The sequence below is a fragment of the Lycorma delicatula genome, chromosome 7 (assembly GCF_047948215.1).
Source record: "Lycorma delicatula isolate Av1 chromosome 7, ASM4794821v1, whole genome shotgun sequence".
Classification (NCBI taxonomy): Eukaryota; Metazoa; Arthropoda; class Insecta; order Hemiptera; family Fulgoridae; genus Lycorma; species Lycorma delicatula.
In genome coordinates, this window is record NC_134461.1 from 46,818,179 (window position 1) to 46,839,885 (window position 21,707).

The following is a 21,707-nucleotide window of genomic DNA, read 5'->3' on the forward strand; positions in this document are numbered from 1 at the left end:
GTAGAATAATTTTAACACGGAACCATACATCAAATTAAAAAAAAGACTGAATTAAATAAAAGTGAATTAAACTGAATTATTCCCCGACAATAAAGAAAAATAAAAATTATAAAAAAATTTAAGTTTTGAGAAAAATTTAATAAAAAAAAATAATGTAATAAAAATCAGTCATACAATTGTACATATTTTAAAAAACTGAAAGTTCCGTACATTATTGATTTTCAGTAAGAAAAAATCCTTCCTATTTTGCATTTATTAAACTAGAATAGTAAAATGAAATGTAGTAAGTTTATGAAGATAAGAAATAATTGTATCTGCTCAGAAAAGCATGCTACTTAAGCGAGATCTAGTGAAATAAATTAGTAGATAGGGTAATTGTTGCTATGGAAACGAATGCCAGTGCCAATAAGATTTATTGATGGCATTGATTTCCTTAACAGCCGCTATACGAGTATATCTACAAAATCTAATGGTATAAAAACGCAATACAGGATGTAATATATTACACTTGATCAAATAACATATTATAAAGATGTAAATTTATCATATGTTGTTAGAAAATACACAAGTTTTTTACTTCCTTGTACGAAGTAAAGGAAGTATTGTGATCGCGAAAAAGTTTGGTTTTTAGATTTCAACGGAAATATCCATTTTGACCATCCCTGAATCTATTTTGATTAGTTCGGCGTGACGTTTGTATGTATTTAGTATAACCCTGAAACGATTAACCGTAGGATATTGAAATTTTGGGTTTAGGACTGTTGTAACATCCAGTTGTGCACCTCCCCTTTTGATGCATTCCATTGAACCAAAAAAGCCCAAAATCCAAAAGATTTGGATTTTGAACTTTTCCTTAACTGCAGTCATAAACCCCGTTGAGAGGTTTTCAACAATACATCATAAGTGGTATTTATTTTCATTGGTTCCAGAGTAATAGTCAAATAAAATTTTAATTAATGAAATATTTGGATCTTACAAGGGCACATCGGTTCGAATCAGACTTCATCTCCTTTTTTTAAATTTAAATATATTGATTTATTAATAATTATTAATTCTGTATAAAAAATTTACGATACATAATATTTCAATAATAATTAAAAAAATATACATATATGTGAAAAAATATCAGAAGTTATTAATGAAATAAAATATTTTGTACTCATTTTAAAAAAAACGTGTATATGTAATTTAGTAGGCGTACAAGGAAGTCATGTGGTGACCACATCAGATTTTTTCAGTTTTAATTAAATGAAATATTGAAGCATAAATATATATATATATACGCGTGACGTTAATTATAGATTTACTTCCATCCTGTAGTTGGTTAGAATTCGGTAGGATATCCTGTCATAATATTCAACTCAAATCCTACATACCTAACTTAAAAAAAATAAAATAACGAAAATAAATGGGCTAAAGAAAATTAAGTTTCCTATGAAATTTGGCGTAAAAATTTATAACATAAGAAATAAAATTATTTACTAAATAAAATTTTGTACGTTTTGTTCTAATTATGAATGATGGTTCTAACAAACGACTATGGAATCGGAAAAAATATAAAGCGGTTATAATTCTTTTCACCCTCTATTGTAATTAATTCGATGAAATTTTAACACATTTTTAAAGTATCTATCTACAAACCCGCAATTTAATTTTAGTTTACATGGTTTCTGTACGATTAGTTGAAAAAAAATTTTATCAAAAAAAAAACTGTTCTATTTTTTATTCAGTTTATTCATATATAAAATAACTGTCTGGAATAAGATAGAACAAATTACTAATGTTACTACTGCTAGACTAAAGGAATTAACAAATATACTTCACATTTATCTTACCTTACTGCTGGAACATCATTGTAGACGACAGACATTGGAATGAATCAGGCTAGCAGCAAATATTCACAAAATACAAACATCATAAACCTGGAACAACAATAAATTAACAAACATTAATTAAAAGTATATTAATACAATAATAAGAAATAAATCTATAAAAACATATCGCAAAACAATTCCTGAATATATTATTCTTGCTAAACCGATAACAAATTGTATGTGTAAATAATAAATTTTAAGCTACTACTTTGGACTATAATGAGTACTGTATACATTTGTAACGTGAAAATATATATAAATATATATTTTTTAATTTCTTAACAGTTTACAAAGAAACTACTGGAGTTTAAGAATTCTCAGAATTAATACTGAAAATAAATTTTCTGTTAAATTTTTACATAAATTATCGTATTTGAATGAATGCGATTTAAGTTCGGGTAATATTAATCCTCGATATACTTTACTCTGAAAAATTACTAAACACAGATGAGAAGAACTATTCGATGGATAGGAAGAACAACTATTCCAGTTTTTGTATACATATATATATATATATAAATAAGTTAATATGAATATTTTTAACATTTTGAAAGAAAAACAACTGTCATTCCTGCTAAATCAATATACTTAGAACCAAGTTGGTTAATAATAGAACACATAAAATTGGTGAAGTAATTCAAATGAAAAAAAATTCTGCAAAACAATTCTTTATAATTTGTTCAATTTTCTTGAAATCTAACTTCATAAGTTAATATTAACTATATTTTTAATATTCCGAAGAATGGAAATTTTATTTTTTCAGCTTAACGCCAACCTATACCGAATCTTTACGGAAATGTTATCTAAACAACATTCCATCAGTAATCCAACAGAAAAGATAAATATATTTTTAATTTACTATATTTTACGTAATCCAAAAAATGATAAATTTTAACGATGTTTATATCTATAAACAATAAAAAAATTTTTTGATTATTTATTGATACTAACGTGCATCAAATCATCTCTATGTTAACTGAATAAAACTGGTGTAATTTGCAACAAAAAGAAAAATCACGAAACTTATGATTAATTCAATTTTCGTACAATCTAACTACATAAGTGAAAATAAGTAATATCTGCTTTTTTTTTGTAAACGTAGCAGTGACACGGAATTACCTTCGTATAGTGACAGTATCAATAATCCTGCACAGCCTATGTAGTGGACCTAGCCGGTTTACCTTAATTGATTTACAGTCTAATTTTTGGTTTTTTAATAGAAACAAAAAAACAAATTACTGTTTTATTTTTAAAAATAAATACATTACTGACCAATTTCATTATTTTTATATCGCAATTTTATTTCAATTTTGTAATTAAATTAAATATCAAAATTTAATCAAATTTTAGAAAGTACGGAATAACTTAGAAAAATGTTTTTTTATGAGAACTACAAAATCTGGTTTGTTCGAATTGTCGCTGTGCATTACAATGGCGTCATCAATAGTCATTCATTAGACAAAATTACTTTATTAAATTTCGTACAAGTGGAGATTTATCTCCAAATTTATTTTGATGCGATAAATATATACGAAATCGAACTAAATAAATAAAAAAAATTCCTTTCGACACCCCGGAAGGCGGAGATAGAGTTCAACGGTGCTAAGTAGGAAATAAAAAAAATTTACTCAATACGATAATGGTTGCATGTGAAATGTTTCACATGTTTCGCATACGACAAGCCCCCATCTTCTTACAATTCTAGTAACATTTTGGTGTTCCCTTGCCGTAAAGGTTGGTCATATAAAAAATTGTTTCAGACAAAAAGTTTAAGCAATGTTTAAAGAGGATTAACGACCACTTTAAACCGATTCGATACTGTGCCTACCAAGGACTGATACGATTTTTTTGTCTTCAAAACCCCATTTTTTCAATCACTTGGGCCAGTGGTTGGTGATATAAAAAAACTTTACTGAAATAAGTTTTAGGCCCTTGTTCAAAGAATAGTAGGAACTTTAAACGAATTCGATATTTTGTTTTTTTTTAAAAACGCTCCATTTCCACGTCCATGGTTCGATTTTGCCCATGAACGAACTCGACCGAGATTTTGGATCGTTATATTTTATATATATAAACTTATGAGCTGACGGTGGTTTTGGTATCTGGGGAATGTCAAACGCGAAGATATGTCAAAATTTTCAAGAAGTCGAATCATCGTACCCATTACAATAGGTAGCTTTCTTATGAAATCTACTAATTTAAACAAATTTAATACTTTTGAAAAATAAAACCGTGTTTATCCTTTTCAGGTTAGGATTACTCGAATCATCTTTATGAGCGTGGTTTATCAAAACTGCAAAGATTTTCGCAGTGAATAAATTTCTGTAAAGGTTATTCTATTTTTAGAAAATGTAACAGAATAAGTGAAAATTATCGATATTTTTGTAATTTTGAAAAAGTTATATGAGTTAATTACTGTTTTCAGATTTAGATGTATTATTTTAAACAATATAAGGGTATCCCATTTCAAATGTCTAATTTTTATTTAACTATATCTCCCAAAATATTACACATATCGACATGAATAAAAAATTTAATTAAGGTCTGTCTTATAAGGTTATAACAAAAATTCACATTATATCACATTACATCGAAATGACCTCTACACGAAGAACATACATCCGACAGCCAATTTCTTGCCAAGTTCGTTGAAGCATTTCTGGTGTAATGGTTTAAATCCAATTCCAAATGCTCTCACGCAGCTCCTGGATGTTTGCTACTCTTGTCGTACACACCCTATCTTTGACATAATCCCAGAAGAAGAAGAAGAAGTCCAGAGGGGTTATGTCTGGGGATCTGGATGGCCAGGGAATTGAACTTTCAATCCACCAATCAGAAAACGACTAACCATTATCTCAGGAAAGCCTCCTCATTATTATCGAGGAAAGCCTCCTCACCTCATGAGATAATTGAGTCTCCTCGTGACAGCCTACTCCTGGGGGACATAAAAATGTGGGGGCCAGGTTCTGACCCCCACATTTTTACGTTATGATGACTGACATGGCCTGACACGTAAAATGTGGCCTCATCGGAAAACATAATCGATGACGGAAAGTTAATCCTAACTTTCCAATAATTGAAACGACCGCCATTTTGAAATTTGTTAACCAAGGGTACTGTTTCTTTTTCTATTAAAAAATGTTAGTTGAAAATAAAGTACAGAATTTTACTGCGTTATCTCCAATCATTCTTAAAAAAATAATTTTTTTCGGAACTATGTTCACTGGCTATCATTTCTTCAGTATGTTAAGTAGAAAAATTTCCTAGAATTTGGCTTCACCTTTAAAGGACATATAATAAGTTCAGACATTTATTTAAAACTGATTAAATTTTCCTTAAATTTATTTAATGAAATTTGTAAAGCATATATGCTGATAAATAAAGTGGCAATTTGTTTTATCAATTGAATTAATAAATTTTAGCATTAATTAAAAGAAATTATATAAATCGAGAAAAATATTTAAAATATTTCAAAACAACTTTATTATTTATTTTAGAAATAAAACAATAATTTAATAAAAACCAATTGTACTTTAATTGCCGATAAAAAATAAATAAGAAATTGAGCAATTACCGAATAACGTAATTTCCGCGAATCGATTTTTAAAAGTGATTTAAAAATTAAAATTAAAAGCCTTCTAAATAAAATAAGGAAAAGTAAAAAAACTTAACAAAATATTTAAAAAATTGACCTTGATTTAAATACAATGAAACTGAAAACAAGGAATTAATTATGAGTACAGAAAAAATTCAAACAATAAATGAATAAGTTAAGTAATTTAAAAATTAACAATAAGCAATTTAAAACTAATTAAGACCAATTAAACGAAGACTTATGATAAACTTTTAAGAGAAAAATGGTATTTTAAGCAAAAATCCATGTATAATGATTATAAACCAGTTAAGTAAATATATTTAATGTGTTTTTATGCGCGAGCGAGCGTTTATAATCGGCAGATGTTCGCACAAAAATACATATTTTAAGTTATCTAAAAAAAAAAAAAATAATAAACAAAATTATAAGTAAAATCAATTAACCCACTTAAAAAATTATTTATAAAAAAAAAGATATTAAATAAGTTCATCAAACGATACACAATATATGTGTCCTTCACATTTAATAGGTCCATTAAAATAATGTCCACCAATGATTAATGTTACGAAACATGCTTGATAATTTGCTAATTTGATTCGCAGACACAAAAATGGTGATGAGGAAACATAAAGACGACTACAGTTACATAAGATTAACTGTTTCATTTAAACGTTTTTTAGTTAAAAAAGTATTAATTGTAACTTTTATTAAAAAATACAAGTAAAAAAACCTATCTTTATATTTTAGTTACGAAATAGCTTATGAAATTATAAAAACAATATTCGCGTAATTCCTATGAAACAACAAATTTTAAAATAATGGGAAAAATCAAAGGTGGTTCTATTTAATTCCCCATTGTATTTTTCATTTGAGAGTATTTCATCAATTTCATTTCATTAATGATACGGGAAGGTTAAATAAAAGTATCCTTTTGATTATCAAAAAATTTAGCTCAGCTTAATCCGTCAAAAAAGAATCTTTATAAATGTTTTTTCCAACAACCAATCTTTTGTTCTTGTTTTCTGCCACCTTACGGGATTCTGAACTAACGTTTGTTCGAATTAGAGGTGGTAATATAAAAAAAAATTAAAACACGATTATATATGTTTTAATAATATGAAAAAAGCGTGTGTACTCAAAAAAAGTAACTATTAATATAATAGGGAGGAAGTGATATAGAAAAAGGTTTTTTAGTAATGACTACCACATAAAAATACTGTAAGAGAAAGGTGCTTAAAACAATCATATGAAAATATATTGCTTAGTATTTACCGTAACGTTCTTCTTTTGTGATAAACCAGTACAGTACATCCCTCAAAGCACATACACAAAATATTTAATCATTTATTTTTTTAATATAATTTTCATACGCGACGTAAATATATTACTATGCAAATTATCGTATTCACCTTATCAAAATGAATATACCATATATTTTTATTTAAAAAAAAAATATTTCTTTACTGAAATAGCTATTAAACTAAACTATGGATTTTTATGTAATAGAAATAGTTAATTTAACATATATTATTTTATAAATTGGCCGATAACTCGAAAAGATTAGTTACAAAATCGTTTAATTTGAGCAAGGACAATGAGTAGTTAAAATATCACAAAATAGTTAGTTAATACATTGTTCAACTTTTTACCTGCTACACACGGGCATAGAATCAATCAAGTTGGGCTCAAAAGTAGTCAAGAAAGTGTAGTTTAATTTATCTTCATTTTTTCACAAAGAAATGTAATTGTACACATAAATAAAAAAAGATTGGGAAATTAAATAAGAGTATATTTTAGAATAATTAATCCTCTAACTCATCGGCAAAGATAATGCGACATGTTTAAATAACCGAATTTTTTTTTAACATTCATTTATCTATTGCATCTATATATATATTGAAGTTTGTAAAAAAGTTCCAAGACTGAGGTTATAAAAACCGAACTAGTGGCGCAATCTCGTGGGTAAAGTTGTAACTTATTGAGAAAATCCTTGCGAACAACATAACCAAAGTCCAAGTTGGATTAGTGGTTCGTGTTTTACATCTGGATTGTTGTGAAGGTAGTTTTGGGCCTATTGTCGGATTTTTAAGAAATAGAACAACGTGTAAACATTTTTTTTTGGTCAGAAAATATACTATAAATGACGATGAAGCTATACCTTGTTTGCGTATGTTCGAGTGGCTTGCTCACTTTCGTAACGATCGGATATCATTAGAATATAATTTGAGAAGGGGAGGCCAACTATAACGATAAAAACGACTGCGAGCGTGATTGTTGTCTACCAAGTTGTCCTAAAACGTTGATTAAACAAACCTACTTCGTCCTGTACGACCGTATTTTCAAAAAAGTTAAGGTTTAGTTCCTGCTTCACAATAATGTGCCAGCTCACATAGCTATCATTATACAGTAGTTTTTGGCCAAACGACAGCGATAGTGCTGAACCCCCTCATCACCTCATATACTCGCTAGACATGGCCTTTGTGGACTATTTTCTAGTCAAGATGCCTATGACGGGGGAGCGGTAAGAGTCGATCGTTTCAAAACGAGAAAGTGTTGCAAGCATTCTAAAGGCTATTCCAAAAGAAGACGTCTGAAGAGCTTATGACGACCTTTAATGTTGTATTGCGTTGAAGAGAAATTGTGTAGAAGCTTAAATACGAAATTTTTTCGATTTTTTTTTTTGTTTTTACAGCCTCAATTCTGGGACTTTTTATACAGACTGTATATAGTATAATACTAAATAGGTCAGTCCTGCAACGTTTTTAACAGACTGTATACACACACACATATATATATATATATATATATAGAGTGTATACAGTCTGAGTGTATATATATATACTTTTTATTTATCAAATAAACAATTAATAGAGGGTTAATCAGACTTGGCCTGTTAGCACTCTGTTCCAACGTACTCCTTTTTACTAATATAGTAAATCGGCTTAAAATTTCATAGAAATTTTATCATGATTTACTAATCACGCAAATAACATTCTATCCAAATTTCAATTAAAATGATTTTAAATTTCTAAAAAAATTTCATATATAAAAGATAATACACATAGACATAAAATAGAAAATTAAAATCATTGATACTAACAAATTTTAGTAATTAAAATGTTTTCTTCAGTTTTTACATAATATAGGGTAATTGATTAATCAAGGTTTGATAACACAATACTCTCTTACGAGTGCTCAATTTTCACTAGTACAAGCGACCATGGCTACGAACTGACACCCATCTTTCTTAAAACTACACTCAGGCTTCATAAAACACCTAAATTACGTAATAAAACAAATTATAGCTGAATATCAGCTGGATCGTGTTTGTAAACATCAGCAGTACTTATTAACGGATCGACAATTAAAAAAAAATAGGAAAAAAGGATAAGGTCATTATTAAAAGAATTTATAGTTAATATTCAGCAAATATCAACATAATTCAGAATGTTTAAAACAGACATCCTGAAATCCAAAAATTATATCAATGTCATTGCTTATCAAAATAAAACAATTTTTTAATTCTTATGCAATATTTACAATCTTTGTTTAAATAGAAACACTAAAAATAATAAACATGTAAAACTGAAAAACTGTGGTGCTGAATAATACTGCTACTAATCAATAGTGCTGAATAATGCTGAATATTCCCACAAATTAGATAAACTTAAAAATTATCTATTTATGGATACAATACTAAGGTTTCATAAAATTTATTTAAAAATAAAATGCCTCCAATTACAATTTTTAAGCTACTAAAAAAGAGAATTCAATTAATAAAGTTTAAAATTTATCATCTACATGAAAATAAATTAATAACTATTTCCACCTGATAAAACCTCATTAAAAAAAAAAAAAATCAGATTCAAAAACTATATTTGAGACAATATATAGATTAAAAGTTTATACAATTTCATTGTTTTAGATGTTCTACTCACTCTCTAATACTCCAATAAAGATAGAAGCTGTTTCTTTTCTGATATCAACTAATTTAAAAAAGGAAAAATATAATAATAATAATTTCCAAAAATATTCAACACCATTATTTCCAATACAACTTCTTTCTCATTTCTCCCCAATGCTTCATCCGTATACTTTATTTAAAGATTTAATAGTACAATTCGTATATAATACGCAGCAACCGTATTAAATTTTATGACTTTAGATTACGTAATTACTGAGCTACAGACACCAACAACCATAAACATAAATTTCGTACCATAAACTTTAATATATTCTAATCCCAGAATATCAAAACGTCGACAAATAAAAAAAAATCAGAGATGGACAGTAATCCAGTGAAAATCAGTGGACTTATAGAAATACCTTTCCTTGTGTAATCCATAATAACAAAAATGAAAATGAAAAAAGGAAGAGATTATATTCATATTTTAAAATAATTCAAGTTAACAACCAACAGGAAAACCAGGTGCAGTATAATCGGAGACTTAAAAAAAATTTAATATCATTAATACTATAATAAAAAAAATTTACAATAGAGTTTAAATCATTCCTGTCAACGTATAAATGCAGCGGGGTAATTTTTTTACAAATAAAAACGATAGGCCACACCCTTTTAAAGGTTGCTTCATTCTGTGTAATATATTACATTACATAATGTAATAAAGGATATAGTTCAGACATGACCTGACCCTCCTTTGAATTACAATGCAAAATTAAAAAGTAATAGGAAAACATAATTTAATAGGTATTTATGCAATATCAAACAATAATGTGCGCCAAGAAAATATGAAAAAAAAATGAAACTAGTAGAGGAAAAAGAATTATACACTTGTAAAATAAAATTATAAAAATAAATACATATTATAAGTGCAATTAACAAAGTAAAACATCATTAAAAAAATTGTTGGCAGTAATAAAACAAATAAAAAAAAATAATAGAAATAAAGAAACGGTAATGAAGAAGGAAACAAGATATACATAATGAAAAATTAGGATCAATTTTAAGACAAAGAACAACACTGAATGAATAAAACAATAATTTATAAACAAAATGTATAAATAAAATAGTAGAAAAAGCACTTCATGAAATCCGACAGAAAATTAAATTTAAATTACAACTAAAGGAAACAGTAACAAGAATATAACAAACAAAACATCAACCAAACAAAAGTATATTTTAGCCAAAATACTTAATAACCTAAAATAAATTTTAAAAAACTTTTGCGCAATTCTGCACAAGAAGACAGTTTTCGACGCCCTCACTATTCCGCAGTCAGAAACGCACTGATATTCAGAGTACAACGCACTACATACGTTCTACGAGTATTAACCATAACCAGTAGACCCAACATACAAGCATAAAATTTCAACTCACACAACCACTGTAATTCACTACAAAAGCGCGTATAGAAAATACACCATTACACAGTCAACACAACCTCAAATTTTTTCAACCTTAAACTGAGTGTAACTTAGAAGGATTCAACCAATTTTATCATGTAAATCTTCAGATAGACAACTTCAGCATATCAAAATTTCAATGAAAATGATCAATTTGGAGATTTTATGGATATATATAAACCCATTTGAAATGAATGGAACCCCAATTTTTTTACTACTCTTACTTTGAAACGTAAAGAGAACCAAATAACCAAAAGTAATACGGTACTTTTCTTCGAAACCGATTCGAACCGATATACCTTCCCCTTATAGATTCAAATATTACATTAATTAAAGTTCATTTGGCTATAACTCTGGAATCAATGAAAGTAAGTACCACTTATGATAAATCGTTGAAAAGCTCTCAATGAGGACTTATTACTGCAGTTAAGAAAAGGTCCAAAATCCAAATTTTTTGGATTTTGGGCTTTTTTGGACACTTTTGGTTCAGTCTATTGCAATCAAAATGGTAGATGCACAACTCGATGTTACAACAATCCTAATTCCAAAATTTCAACATACTACGACTAATCGTTTTGGAGTTATGCGAGATACGTACATACATATATCCGTATGTAGAGACATCACGCTCATGTAGTTGACAAAACAGATTCAGGGATGGTATCCGTATGTAGAGACATCACGCCGAAATCAAAACGGATTCAGGGATGGTCAAAATGGATATTTCCGTTGAAATCTGAAAACCGAAATTTTTTGCGATCACAATATTTCCTTCGTACAAGGAAGTAAAAAAAAAATAAATAAATAAAGGAAAATAATATACAGAAAAACAAAAGTTCTTCTACCTGTGAACTTAAATGAAGTAAAATTAAGAACTGAAAGGCAATAAAAAGATAAAACAGAGTTAGTAAAAATGTAACAAAAGTAAGAAAGATAAATAACATGGGGAAGGTAAGAAATCGGAAAGAAAAAGCACAAAAATTGAGGAGATTATTTTCATTTTATTAATTTAAAAAAGTAAATAATGAAAACAAGATGATGTATATAATCATTAAAATACCGTAAGCAGTATAACAAACTAAAAATATTCAAAATATCTGTTAAAATAAAGTTAAAATTCATTTATATTCAAAAAAAGTTTAAAATATTTACAAAATAAATAATAACAAAACTTACGTACCTAATAAACGATACACCTGAAAAGATATGAAGAAAAATAACCGATATTAACGGTACATGAAATGAAAATACGTGGAACGAGAGATATGTAAGGGAACGAATGATGATGATACCATCCACGAAAAGCAACAAACTATAAAATTTACGTTAGAATTCTTCTCATTTTAATATGATGAAGAAAGAATGTCACTGGAAAATTTAAAATAAAAAAATAATAAAAATCCAGAAAGATTGATAGTAAATTCAAACAAACCAACACATCTGATATAGTGATTTTTTTTTAACAGAAATATACCGTCGATGTTATAACGTTGACCACAGATTTCCATATTCAGTTGACATAACCTCTCAAGAAGTCACCATACCTCTTTTATTATACGATACTATTCACACGCATGTAGACAACACACACAGATTAAAGACAAGTACATAATTATACACGAATAGCTACATACACACACGCGCGCCCGCGTATACAAGCTCACAAACAAAACTACAAATTATTCCACGGCTTTCTGTTGAAGCAATGGTGCGGCACCCTGCGTGTTTCTATAATGACTTTTAGTTAGTTGAATTGGTGGAACTATGCCAAAGAAAGACATGTTTTCTTCCTGCCTTCATGTAAGGTGATAAACAGTTGGCAACAAGTGGAAGTGTGTGTAGTGGTCATTATGAAAATTATGATAATCTTTTTTCTTTCTTTTTTTTAATATATTTTATTTATGCCCTTTCCTTCTTCTCCCGCATACTAGTTATCCAATCCTTCATAATACATACATTATAATCTTGTTATAATTCACATTTCCATTTATAGTATCTTCGATAATAGAGAATAGAGGCCTTGATTTTTATATATATATATATATATATATATATATATATATATATATATAGCATATCATTAACAAGAGCGTTTCTGAACATTCGTCCGTGTGCAAATTCATCTATTAAATCCGATACCTACATAAAACTATATTAAAACTATTTTTTAAAGCAATAAATAAAATTGAAATAACATCCAAAATTGGTCGAACCTTTATTTTGTTTAACAGTACTCTATAACTTCAAAACTAAAAACGTTTATCGAAATGTATTTTTTTTATTGTATACTAGCTGAATTGACCGGCGTACCTCAAGGTAGCAGTTCTTACCCTCGATTACAATCCAAAACGCGTTTAATACAAAAATTGTTCCATTCCTTATACGTACAAATTTTTTTTCTTTGATATCTATGACTGCAGTGCATTTCTAAAGTGTAATTATGAAAAAAGATACATATTCCTACTATAGGGAAAATATAAATTCAATTTTATATTCAAAATAATGTTCCTGGATAATTTCGTTAAAAGTCTACTTCTTTTCAAGTTTTTGAATTGAAAATTTTGGTTGAAAATTATCGTTAGCGAGTAAATTATAAGAAAATGTTGCCTAAAAGTGGGATACTTTTTTTATAAGTAAACAAAAATATTAATTTTTTTTTTAAATTAGTTTCAAATTATTTTATTTTTCTCCTTAAAGTCTTTGGCTAGAATCCTACTTCAGCAAGTATTTCAGATCACATAACGTTTTTGAAATTTTTTTCGCTTTTATTTTTATTCAATTTTTTTTTGTATAGTGAATAATTCTTTAAAAAAAATACCTTGCGTGAAGGTGGTCTCTGTAAGTCTTTACGGTATTAAAAAGAAAAAACTATTCTAATTAGAGTTAAGAAAAGTACACAATGTTGTTTTATTAGAAATCGATTCAGTTCTTATTACTGAACGGAAGAATAAGAAATTTCGTTCTCTTTAGTAGGAAAAACAAACACATTACGAAAAGGTCTTATGAACAATATCCTATAATTTACGTTAAGTTTTCTCAACATGGCACCGATACGTTGATAATAAAGTACATAAATAATAAAGATCCTTCCAATACAATAAAATATAAATTGGAGAAACAAGAAGTACACAGCTTAAAATGCAAAAGCTGTGTTTTAAAATATATTGGTATGACTAATCAATCATTTTCAGTTAAAATCAAAGAACATATTAACTGTAAAAATAAAGGAAATAAAGACCGTTCTAATTTTGCTAAACATGTATTAGAATATAAACATAATTACAATCTAAACGATTTCTTCGATATATGAGAATATACTTTTTATTCCTGTTTAGCCTCCGGGAATCACCGTCAAAGTATTACTTCAGAAGATGATATGTATGAGTGTAAGTGAAGTGTATTCTTATACAGTCTCAGGTTGACCATTTCTGAGATATGTGGTTAATTGAAACCCAACCACCAAAAAAAACCCACCGGTTGCTCTAGTGGTGAACGCGTCTTCCCAAATCAGCTGATTTGGAAGTCGAGAGTTCCAGCGTTCAAATCCTAGTAAAGGCAGTTACTTTTATACGGATTTCAATACTTGAACGTGGATACAGGTGTTCTTTGGAGGTTAGGTTTCAATTAACCACACATCTCAGGAATAGTCGAACTTTTACTGTACAAGACTACTTTTACTTTCATTTACACTAATACATATCATTCTTGTTCGTCCTCTGAAGTAATACCTCAACGGTAGTTCACGGAGGCTAAATCGGAAAAGAAAAAAGAAAGAACCACCAAAGAACACCGATATCCACGATCTAGTATTCAAATCCGTATAAAAGTAAATGCCTTTACTAGGATTTGAACGTTGGAACTCTCGACTTTGAAATCAGCTGATTTCGAAGACGCGTTCACCACTAGAACAAGCCGGTGGCGTGGGTATATTACAATATACTAACAATTTTTTAAAACTAATATTTTAGATAAATTTTAATTTATTTGAATAATAATAAACTAAATTCGAGAACAACATATTAATTAAACAAATTGTTAACAATAATTAATGATTATCGGGTTGGCCACACTGCTTTTATTTTATCATAACAATTAAAATTACTTTTTTGATAAGACGTATTTTACTTTAACGTGACTTACTTTTTAATTTTATTATCATGACGATCAACTGTTATGTATATATAATTTTACATAATTTACAATTTTTTTTTTTTTGTAGTCGCATCAACAATTAAAGTTATCAGCGCCTTATCAGTGTAATGTAACTGTACCGGTAAATTTGTAGTCTTGAACAATCTCAGGTCGACTATTCCTGAGACGTGTGGTTAATTGAAGAACCCAATCACCAAATAACACCGGTGGCCATGATATAGTATTCAAATTCGATTAAAAGTAACTACCTCTATTAGGATTTGAACCCGAGAACTTCGACTTCGAAATCAGCCGATTTACGAAGACGAGTTTTTACCACTAGACCATCCCAGTGGGTTAATTTATTGTATTTCTACTATTTTAAATGAATTTTTACACATCTTATAATTAATGGGAAAGTCCTGAATATGGATAATAATCCAAAAACACTCGGATAATTTTCTAATTTTATATGTCGGTAAGCTGAACTTTATTATTTATACAATGTCCTATAAAACGGACAAAGTTTGTTTCATACACCAAACAAATTTCCAACGGATGGGTGAACAGTTGAGATCATCGCAAATCAGCAGTTATTAAGAGCAATCCTGATTCAAATCCAGTTAATTTCACGGTTACCATAAAATGGATTTGTACTTTGGTGATATTAACGTACTTTGACCCAAAACTCAGTGATAAGCTGACAGTGGACAACAATTGTCGAAATGTCACCTCTCGTGCTGTCTGTTCTGAGCGGTAAAGCTATTTAAAACAATAAAAAAATTATGAAGCTGTTTGAATTTATGAATACTGATTTCTGAATCACATCTTTGATTCAGTGAACAATATATTTAGTTATCAATAAAAATATACCTTTTTCATGCGGTTTGATACACTCGTACATCCTATATAATCAAATACCCTCTTTTAGCAAACAAACAAATTATTTACACTAAAAACGACATGCATATATATTTTATAAAATTTAAAAAAAATAAAACCAACAATATTATTATACGAATAAATATTACTCCGAGAGTACTTTTTTAAATTTGTGCTGGAGTAGCATAATGGTTTAACTCTTTAACTCCAGTCTTTCCCGATGGAATGTCGATCAAGTGCAGTAGTAGTTCTAAAACTTTAACGCCATCGTTTTCTCTCCCGTCCATCACTTATTTTTAAGTCTTAATTACAAAATATTCAGATCTAGAAAACCTAAAAAGGAACATAGAACCGTAGCGTTTTAAATAAATAAGCTTATCCAATATTTTGAACAGCTATAGATTACTGTGATCTCGCCAGTCACTCAGTATTGGTTAAAAGAAATGTATTGTCTCATATCGAAATTTTCTGTAATATAAGTTATTAAAATTTAAAGGAGAGAGCAGCAAGATTGCGTACAATCGTTAACATTTGTTGATACTATTTATTATTTATATTTATCTACTATAGTTTGACATATCAATCCCTCGTCTGCAAAGAAGTATCATTATAGACTCCCAAATTGGTGATGCAGAGATCATTTAATAATGTTATAATTTAATCTACGAGATTATAGAAGAATAAAATATATACATTGATTATTTTAAGAATTCATACATCTAAATATATTATTAGTGGCATATAATACACATCATACACTTAACATGCACTTAAAACATCATGTTTTATGTTATTTACATTTTTCAAAGTTTACTGATAGGTATTGAATGAGTAGACCGGTGTTTTTAATAACTGTGCCTCTTCCGATTTCTAGCTCATTCTTTCCTTAATTTACACTTTATTTATGTGGATTCTTATCTGTATATAACTTTACTTAATGAGTAAAATACAGAATGATTCAGGAGGAATGAGAAATAATTAAGGAACTGATTCTAAGATTTGAAATGAGAAAATAGGTTCATTCAAACATATGTTGAAAACAAAGGCTTTGTTATCGAGTTACGGCTAGCAAAAAATTTCACCTGTACTTTAATCCCCTGGTGAATTAAGGTCATACTGAAAGTTTTAAGCTGTTATATAATGGGATAAACTTCATGGTTTCTTATGTTTTCTGACCTGGAAAATCGAACAAAAGAGGTTATTTGAAATATTTGGTGAAAGACAAGTTTTTTTTAGGTTTAAAGTAAAATAACTTTGCTAAATGACTAATAAATGCTAAATTTCATTATGCGTAAACTTAATAAAAACACATTATGAATTTATAAAAATAAAAAACAGCTCTTTTAATACAATAAATTTAGACCTTTGAAAAATTAAAATAATTTTAATTTACTTAAAAAAAGATCCCTTTCGGCACTCCGGAAGGCGAGGGTAGATTTCACCGGTGCAAAGTAGGGGATAATAAAAAGATTTCCACCTTAAACTTAAGAAAATCTTCAAATTTACTCAATACGACAATGGTTGCATGTGAAAAAAGTTTCACATGTTTAACATACGACAAGCCCAATCTTCTTAAAATTCCAGCAACATTTTTGTCTCCCTTGTTATAAGGGTTGGTCATATAAAAAATTGTTTCAGACAAAGGTTTTAGATAACATTTACAGGACTAACGACTACTTAAAACCGATTCGATACTGTGCCCATTAAGGAAGGTATGATTATTTGTATTCGAAACCCCATTTTTTCCATCTCTTGGGCCAATGGTTGGTGATATCAAAAAACTTTATTTATAAATGTTTTAGGCCCTTATCCAAAGAATATTAGGAACTTTACACGAATTCTATATTTTACTTAATAAAAAGAATATAGCAATATTTTGTTTTTTTCAAAAAAGCCACCCCATTTCCACCCCTATGGCCCGAATTTGGCCGTTAATGAAATCGAACGAGAATTTGGGTCAAATAATTTTTAGTGAACAATTTGAAAGTGATTGGCGTAAAATTACGGCAGTTATCGAGTTCAGAACAAAGTGAAATATATATAAATGTATACATAAACTTTTGAGGTGACGTTGATTTTCGGGTCTGGAGGATGTAAGACACGAAAATATTTCAAAATTTTCCGGAAGTCGAATCATGGTATCCATTACAATAGATAGCTTTCTTATGAAATCTACCTCAAAATATACTTACTATCGTTTATATTGTTTTAATTTACAATAAGTGTTCGAAAATTCCACCATTGAAATCGACGCATTTTCCAATTCGTTTACTTACATTTTCTTTTGCCAACCTAATGATATCTTTTCGTTCCTTAGTGAGAGCAGCAGCATCAAGAATGTGAGAGATTCATCACTTGTCTAAGTTTTGCTTGTATATCACGCATTCATCCATCCCCATAAACAATAGTCTTAAGGGAGTAGGGTTCGGTAATCTAGGTGGACAATTTACCGTTCCTCGTCGAATCCATTTACCAGTAAATTTTTTATCTATGAATTGTCTTATTTCATTCGTGAAATGTGTTTCTACTCAATCAATTTGGTAGTACATTTCAATTCGTTTCGCTAAAGAGAAATATTCAAGTACTACAAGAACTTATTGTTTAAAAATTCCAGATAATCTCTTACCGTGACACATGTTGTTATGGCATCAAAGGACGTAATTAACTGGTTGTCGATCATGGCACACCAAACGTTTATCGAAAATCGTTGCTAGAAATTTGATTTAACTAGAGCATTTGGAGTTTCATCAGACCAGCAATGCGAATTCAGAGTGTTGTTTATGCCATTAAAGGCAGCTTCGTTCAGAAATAGTATGAACGGAATAACATGATTCTGTTACGTTTTGTTTTTGATAATAAAAGTTGATTTTTTTGTATTCATAGACTTTATTTAGACTAAATTATTGTTTTTCATTGGACTTTATCAGAATTAAATTCTTTACAAGTTTTGATAATAAAATTAACGCTTTTACCCAAGTTATTGTACTTCAAACCATAAAAAAGTTTTTTTTTTCACCCCTAATATTTCTATTTTACGTTGGATATCATGAAAACTACTGGAGATACAGTTCTCGGACCTATTTTATTTGAGTTTTTGTGTCAAAAAATTTAAGAAATCATCAAACTTACTCCATATTTAACGCCTGAAAACTTTCAATATGACCTCATTTCACAGGGAAAACTGAAATCCAGACAAAATGTTTCGGTAGCCGTAACTCAATAACAAAGCGTTTTCGACATGTGTTTGTATGAACCTTTTTCCTTATTTCAAGCTCTAGAATCAGTTCCCAAATTTTTTATCTTTCCTTCTGAATAACCTAGTATAATACTGTCCACTTAAAATAAAATAAAATTTAGTTAACATAATTTTATTCATTTTTAGCGGTAATATATTTGTTACCGTGAAGTCCATATAGATTACCGAAAAATAGTTTTCATATCATATCTTACATTTCGGCTATTCCTTGATTAAGATTATTGGTACATATATAATTTAAATGTATTTAAACTGATATTTAAAAAAAATTATAAACAATTTTTAATTACCGTATTTTAATATAAAGTACAGAATTAGTTTATTTTCTCGGTTGATTGGACTAATATTAAAGCCGTTTAAATATATCACAGGCAATAACTTTCTTTTGTTACGTTTCCTGTTACTTAACTATACAGTAATTACAAAAGTATTTTGAAACAAACTTTTTAAAAATACATTTTCAACATGAATATTATTTAATAAAAAAAAATTATTTTAACATTTTTATCTTTTTTAATTTTTTTTAAGTGATAAAGAAAATTGTATTTAATAACAAATATGGAAATAATAATTGATAAATAGTTACCATGAACTTTTGAATAAAAAATATAGATGAAATTCTGCTAGAAAACCTTCACCCTTCAATGAACAGCTGATATAATAATTAAAAAAAATAATAATAATAATAAGTGTAAAGATGTCTGATTATTAATATTGTTTTATCTATTTTTTTAATGCTTAACAGTTAATATTTTATACTACGAAAATAATAAAATAATTTTATGTAAATTTATTAATAATTTAAAAAATTAAAGAAACATTAGATATAAATATAACTCAAAGAAGTAAAATTGGAACTTTATTAATGTCATTTAAAAAATATCACAAAAGAATATACGTCAAATTCATAGCCACGCACGCCCAAGAATTCACTAATAGAAATTGTTTTAAATTAAATGTAAAAATAAGGATATTAAAATGATTTTTTTTTTTTTGTAATAATTCCATGCGCTAAAATATCTGATAGAAATCCGATGGTCAAAACACAATGAACATGTTAATTTTTCCCTTTTTTCGAAATAATATACGTCGTTCATGAGAAATTCACTTTTGAAGTTTATATTTTTAAAGAAACACATGTAGAGGATTGTAATTGTTGTAAATTTATAATTATACATATATATTATTTTTATATATATAAATAATCGTATATATACTAGAAGACCCTAGCAATGCTTCGCTATTGCTTGATTTGAGTACATATTAAATGAACACAATTGAAAGTTTGATAAAACATTAACAAAATGAACATTGCGGAACTTGACAAAATTTAAACTTTCCCTTTTTCCCTTTCCTTTTTCCCCTTTTCCCAATTTTCATTTTTACCATATTCCCTTTTCCCCATTTCCCCTTACCTCCACGTTTCTCTGTACTTCCCCCATCTCTCTTTCCCTTATTTCCCTTTTTCTTTTTTCTCCACTCCCCCTTCCATTTCTTTTTCCAGTTTTTCCTTTTCCCCGTTTTCCCCTCTTTCATTTTTTCCATTTTCCCCTTCTTCCCTTTTCCGATTATTTCCTTTCTCACTTTTCCCCGCGCGTAAATCGTTCCTGTAGTATTTTAGTCTGTAGTAGGCACACGTATCGGAAATATTGAAATCGTAAAAAATTTATTATAGCGTGTATTGCTTTTACGTCCAACAGACAGAGATGTTTTAAAAAATCATGTTTTTACCAGTCCCAGGTGTGTGACATCTTAGGTATATGAGTAGTAGGTATATAAAAATACGTGCGTATTCGAATGCAACGTTGTGTCAAAATTTCAAAGCATTCGGTGAAGAACTTTCGGAGATTTAAGATTTTGGAAGGGCGTTTCGGTACTGCTTTTTGGGCGAAATAAAAATTGTCCATTCACGTAAAATTTGCTTTAAATTAAAATCGGCAAAAAATTATAATTTAGGTTATAAAATTAAAACCTACATTATAAAAATCATTTGAATACTAACTAGATCGTGGATACCGTTGTTCTTTGGTGGTTGGGTTTCAATTAACCACACATCTCAGGAATGGTCGACCATGATTCCGATAAACGAAACAACTGATATCTTGGTTTATTACTGAGCAACACCAAACGTACCCCTAGGGTAATTAACCTAATGTCGAAAGGACAAAATCTAATGCTATAGTAGATTTCTGAAACTATACAGCAACTTTCTGAAAGCACTGTATTAATTAATAAATACAAGACAGCTTTTACTCTGACGCCATACATGCGTCGAATGTTCAGTTAATCGGCGAATATTTTTGTACAAGTATTCGCCAATGTTATTGCTCCAGAAACGCGATTCTGCAGCCGAATATTTGAGTTCGGCTTAACGCATTTAAAGTCTTCCACTTTGTTGTGTGTTAATTTACCGACTCCATATGGAAAATATTCATGTTCGGTTACAAATACCTAATAATCGTTAATGTCCACGAATTTTATATTTAAACATGCAGTATTCGTGTGTGAATACCGAAATATTCGTATACGAACAAGCATGTGTGATACCGGGGTTATATAACTACAAGATGTCTGGCAAATTTTGTTTATTTGGCTTTGTAATAAT

The 21,707-nt window shown here is 28.6% G+C and overlaps 1 protein-coding gene across 2 annotated transcripts in view; it reads right to left on the minus strand.

Annotated features, from left to right (window-relative positions):
- The window catches only part of cv-c (RhoGTPase activating protein), a 1,097,329-nt gene that overhangs the window by 860,248 nt on the left and 215,374 nt on the right, over nucleotides 1-21,707 (minus strand). For both annotated transcript variants that reach the window (XM_075370603.1, XM_075370602.1), the window contains exon 2: nucleotides 1,836-1,922. In XM_075370603.1, the coding sequence (XP_075226718.1) occupies nucleotides 1,836-1,870 (35 nt within the window). In that variant the 5' untranslated portion in view covers nucleotides 1,871-1,922. The remainder of the gene's footprint in view (nucleotides 1-1,835; nucleotides 1,923-21,707) is intronic.